This window comes from Gracilinanus agilis, chromosome 4, assembly GCF_016433145.1.
Source record: "Gracilinanus agilis isolate LMUSP501 chromosome 4, AgileGrace, whole genome shotgun sequence".
Taxonomy (NCBI): domain Eukaryota; kingdom Metazoa; phylum Chordata; class Mammalia; order Didelphimorphia; family Didelphidae; genus Gracilinanus; species Gracilinanus agilis.
The window spans coordinates 241488973-241494972 of record NC_058133.1 but is presented as its reverse complement, the minus strand read 5'-3'; the positions used below and the strand labels follow the sequence as shown (position 1 = coordinate 241494972).

Here is a 6000-nt window from a genome sequence, read left to right as displayed (position 1 = left end):
GAGGGTGGAATATCAAATCCCTCCCACTGCCTTCTTTTATAGAGGGCAAAAACTGGACTTTTCAACCCACTTAATATTGCATACATTGTTCTTTTGCTTCCAGAACTGTGGTAGCTACTTGGCTGGAGCTTGAATATGGATAAGGTATTTAACAGGACCTCTAGGATTGACCTGGATCCTTTGGACATGTCACCAATTTTTATCAAGGACCATAAAAAACCTATGCTCCTGACTGAAGTTATTCCCTGAAAAAGCTGAAAGCTGCTTTACTGACCTAGCTTTCCTGGAATTAAATGGGCTTTGCCCTTCTTCACTAATGGCTCAACAGCTACCAAAGGATTTCACTAATGAAGCTAGGTATTTCTCCCAAGATCAATGCATAGGCATTATCATCTCTGGAAAACAAATAAGTAGCAAGCATATAATATGAAGATATTCCATTTCTCAAGTATTGAACTAAGTTTTTATAATTCTCTCTTTGTTCTTAAAGCAAATCTCTTTTCCTTTCTACATTTTGTGCTGAGTTGTCCAGTTATTATGCATGGGTTTTATATTAAGATGAGACAACACTCAAACAATGCCTGAGAAGAATCCTGTTTGGGTTTTTTTTTTAAATCCATGTTTTAGAGACACTGAGAGACATTCTTGGCACCCATCGACTAAAAAAGCCAACTATGAAAGTCATAGTTTGAATCATTCTCAGTATTAAATAGTTGGTAAATATTATGTAATAAAGAGTCCCTTTTCTTTTCATTGACTGGATTGGAAGCCTGCATTGCTTCTGTTTGATATTTTCTCTTCTTTTAATAATTAAGGATTTTGCGACTAGGTATTTTTCTTCCTTCAATATATTCCATATACTCAGAATTATATATCTAGTATTTTACCACTGTTGTAAATGAAGGTCGATGGCGCTATTCAAATTGAGATCAGTAATATCCAAGAAATCACTGTTGAAGATGTTTGGGTCTGTGGCAGTGAGAGAACTAAAGTCTGTTGTGGAATTTGGTGGGGTAAGATCTAGCCACTCCATAGTTTCCCAAGGAGATTCTGTTAAACTCAGCTGTAAACCTGTTCCATCTATGGATGAAGGTGAAAGCTGAGACTGTATGGGAGAGAGAGGTGCTGGTAAGATTTCATGAGAAACCAAAAGTTCATCTGTTGCTTTGTCAGAGAATTTATCCATCATCTCTTCAAACTGAGATTCCTCAATTCCAATTTTCAGAAGTGTGGCATTGCTGAGCTTGCTCAAGGGACTGTGAGAATTCAGTAAGACTTCAAAATGACTGTCACCATTAGTTGTGCAGTGATCAAAAGAGAGCTGTGTTGCTGGAGAACTGTGCTCAAATGGAACAGAGAATTTGTGGAGAACACTTTGAGAAGATCCAGTTATTTTTTGCACTTTTGGGAAACATGAATGATCTTCTTTGGCATTTGCTGGCATTTCTGTTAAAACATAAATGTAAGTGTTATAGATTGTGCAAATTAAGGATAGATATCATTAAAAGTCTGGATTGAATGAAAATTAAATTAAATCATCTTAAGAGAAAATAAAAGAAAAGATTTGCTCAATTTGTTTACTAGTTTTAAAACTGATTTTGTAAGTGACCAGGCGCAATGAATCTTAGAGCATAAAAATTGCTATATAGATTTAATTCTGTATAAGTGAGCAAAAATATTAATTTTTTTTGCAACAAGGAAGGAGACTTGGGCATGAGAAAAGTTGAGGCACACTAGAAGAAATTCAGAAGAGTACAATGAAAAAAATTGGGAAAAGGAGAATTAATTAAAATGTAAAAAGAATGAAAATGGATTTTGTGGCAATAAAATAACTACAGGAAGGAGAGAGTGAGGAATTGACTACCAGAATGGCAAAATATTAAGGTTTTGTCCCCCTTTTTTCTGTTGGACAATGAGCATAGTTTGGAAACCCAAGAGCACTTGGAAAAAATGTTCAATGCCACTAATAAACTATTTTAAGTCTTGTTCCAGCTAACTATTCAATCACCAATGCACTTAAAATGGTAAACTAGTTGGTGCTACTTCCTGTAGTATGGAAATATAGCATGTAAGAGTTTTATACCTCCACTTTCAATGAGGACATCCAGGAGTTCATCCATCTGCTGACTTTGAGTCATTTGCTACAATGAAAACCAGAAGAAAGCAGAAGAGTTAGGAAGTAATTTATCTTGTCTACCATCAGCTTTAATAAAAAAGTTAAATTAAAGAAGCAGCTTTAATGGTTAGGGGAAAAGTTAGATCAGAGTTCATTTTAACAAGAGAAAACTGAAAATAAAGGAAGGAGCAAAGAATTGGTAGTTTTTCTTTTTAGAGGTTTTTCACTTTGGTGTGTTATTTATTTAATAAGTAGGGAAGTTGGCTCTTTCTTCCCCCCTCCCCTTAATCCACAGTAATACTGACTTTTTTCTGTTAAACTGTTTATGGTACAAGTATTCTCCTAGTATCATCAATTAATCTTTAAAATTTTTTAAAGTTTTAAAATTTAAAATTTTTAAGGTTTTAAAATTTAAAAAATTTTACATCTCAGCTTAACATCTGATAAGAGATTTACTTTAAATGTAGTAAATACTTTTGAATAGATTTGGGGCCAAGCTGGCCTCCAGGTCTCCTGCTAATTTTGAGTCTTTATCTTCTTATATAAGTTGACTTTTTATGAATTTTTCTGTACCTTTGAAAAATGAAAATCAATATCCCTGAAAGAAAGGAACATGAAGAATGTTATAGTATTGTGAAGCTTATGGACCCATTATCAGAACAATGTTTTCAAATAATTGATGGAAATAGTAAACAACAATAATAACCACCATTTATAATACTTTAAGATTTGCAAACGGTAGTTGACTGTTGTTCTGGCTAAGTGGGACATGGATTACTTTAATTGGATATTATTCAAAGACCTAATGTGACTTGTTTTTTCTTATTTAGAATTTTTTCATATAAAATTTAGAATTGGATATATAGCACTTTTCATCCAATGGCCATTTGGCCTTTTTGTGCTAATTTTTCTGATGAATTTGATTGGCAGTGATTCATATGCCTCATGCCTCAGCCATGTTTTCCCTGTGCAATTTAAATGTTTCTTTCTACCCTCCTCAGGGGGAGAATGTGTTTTTATTTCATATGGAGACTGTAGGTTGTTTTAGGAAAATAAGTTTACTGCCTCCTGTAATCCAAATGGAGATGCCCGTGAAAACCACATGGAACGCATGTTGATCTCTAGATTTAATTTGCTTGATATGGTTCCCTTTAGGAGGCATCCCCTTTCAGATAAAAGAAGAGTAAGAGGTAGAAAGGGAAAAAGATGAGAAGTGAAACATAAAGTCATAAAGGACCTAGAAAATATTAACATTTATTTTGTTTCTTTCCATTAAGAATTATTGTGTTAAGGGGAAGCTAAGTGACTCAGTAGATTGAGAGCCAGTCCTAAAGATGGGAGATCCTGGGCTCAAATATGGCCTCAGACACTTCCTAGATACCTTGGTAAATCACTTAACCCCCACTGCCTAGCCCTTACCTCTCTTCTGCCTTGGAACCGATATGCAGTATTGATCCTGAGATGGAAAGTAAGGGTTTATGTGGGTAAGGGATGAAAGTGAAGGAAAAAGGGAGGAAGAGGAAGGTAGGAGAGGAAGGAGGAAAGAGAGAGGAAGGTAGAGGAAGGGAAAAGAAGGTAGCAGTCCCCAGTCCCCTGAGGGGAAATTGACCAGAGCCCTCAAATGAATGATCAGAGACCAACTTTAGGGTTTAGAATTTAGATTAAGAAAGGGAAGGTCTAGGATAAAACTAGGAGGTAGGAAGAAAGGGAAAAAGTCACTGAGAGAGATCAGGGTCTCAGGGTAGATAGCAGAGCTTCCAGCATAGAGAGAGCATGGAGCTTCCAACATGGAGAGTGCTGCTTCTAGGGTAGAGCAAGTGAGAAAAGACACCAAACTTTTCCTTTTATACTTTCTCTGACACCTCCCACAAAGGAAATGGGAGGTGTTAGGGGAAGTTGTAGCAGAGAGAGTCCTGGGAAACATAGACTTCCAGGGCTTACAACTATTCCATATGACACATTCCCCCCGTGATCCTTTGGGAGACCAATCTCCCCAATGGATCATAACAAACATAAATAAATTTACAATTACAATAAATAAATGGTATATACATCAATACAAGGGGAGAAAGGTAACAATTTTTTACAACATAAAGAAATCAAATGACACTTCTTTTACAAAATATTCAGGGGGCAGTCCCCTTCTTTCACAACAAAATAGATACATACATAAAACAAATTCATTTAAACAACAGATTAATTTAACAAAACAAATGAGTTTTAAAAGAGACAAATAAATTTTTAAACCCCCCCCCAAAGGTCAAAAATTTTGCACATCTGGTTGTTCTCTTAGTCCCCTGGATCAACGTGCATTCTCCATGTGGTCTTCACTGGCATCTCCATTTGGATTCCAGGAGGCAGTAAACTTTTTTCCTAAAACTCTCCATATGAAATAAAAACACATTCCCCTCTGAGGAGGATAGAAAGAAACAATCAAATCGCAAAGGGAAAACATGGCTGAGGCATGAGGCATATGAATCACTGCCAATCAAATTCATCAGAAAATTTAGCACAAAAAAGCCAAATAAGTATTGGATGAAAAATTCTAAACATCCAATTCTAAATTTTATATGGAAAAAAGTTCTAAATAAGAAAAAAATAAAATCACACTAGGTCTTTTAATAATGTCCAATTAAAGCAATCCATGTCTGACATCATGGACTTACCCACTTAGCAGCCAGGACCACAGTCAACAACCATAGTAAGAAAGTTAGAAAAAGGACTAGATTTGTATTTATTGGCCTGATATTACTTCATGTCTTCTTTTCTTCTTTTGTCGTTTCTTCTCAGGGAAGAGCCAGAACAGCTAATTGTTAGGGACTTGATATAAATTTTCACAAAGAGTGTGGTTCGAAGAGTCCTGTGTCTTAACATATGTTAAGTGTTGCAACCTCAATTCTCATACTAGGTTCAAGTCCTTTTTTTTGGCATAGAAGTCTGAGAAATCCTAGCAGGATTGGTTTCTTTTTTTGACCGGTGTGCTCTTTTGGCATCAAGCAGGTATGTGCTTCTTTGGCACTATCTAGATATCTGTGCTTCTTTGGCACTGTATTGATGAAATCTGTACTCCTTTGTTGATCCCATTTCATTAAATCAGACATTTCGTCGAATCAGACATATGTACTAAGTCCCATAATAGCAAAATACCAATGGCAGTTTCAATAGTCTAAGGCTTTTGGGTAGGCAATTATAGTTAGAAGTAATGGATATACTAAACGTACACTAATCTAATAATTGAAAACTCTTTCAATTTAGATAACATGTGCTTCAAATACAAAAATTGCATATGCAATTTAAAAAATGTGCTAAAATTTCAAATATATTTATATCTCCTATAGTTAGTGGCAGTGAGAGAAAAAATATATGCATATGTATGTTGCAATTCATGTCACTTAAGGAGGGGTAGAATATAAGGCTTCTTACCCAAGAATTTAGTTGCATTTCCTCTTAACTTAGTCATTATCCACAGTGTGAGTGCAAATGAGGTAAAACAATGGAGTCATAAAAGCAATAATACATTTAAGAAAATACAAAAATTTCACAAAATGCAAATTGATTCAATTAAAATCAAGTCAATTCAATAGAGGTAATATATGTTCAAATACAGTAAAACAACAACAATAACAAAACGAAAAGAAAAAACGAAGTACAGATGAAGCGAGTCACAAATACAATCAATAGTTTCAATACAGTTTCAATTATTCAGTATCAACAGAAGACACTCGTTTTACATGGCTACAATGAATCCATGAGTCCTTCTCCCCAATTTTAATAGCTGTTTGTGTAGTCAATAGCACCTGGAATGGTCCATAAGCAGGTTCAGTTGACCAAGTGCTTTTGAAGTTCTTTATGTACACGCTATCAACTGGGTTTAGATCATGAAG

The 6000-nt window shown here is 35.1% G+C and overlaps 1 protein-coding gene across 1 annotated transcript in view; it reads right to left on the bottom strand.

Moving 5' to 3' along the window:
* Positions 1-883: 883 nt before the first annotated feature.
* Positions 884-6000, bottom strand: part of MYOCD (myocardin) — a 116080-nt gene continuing 110963 nt past the window's right edge. The window contains exons 8-9 of the mRNA XM_044675180.1: positions 2084-2141; positions 884-1446 (exon numbers count right to left, since the gene is read on the bottom strand). Coding sequence (XP_044531115.1) covers positions 884-1446; positions 2084-2141 — 621 coding nt within the window. The remainder of the gene's footprint in view (positions 1447-2083; positions 2142-6000) is intronic.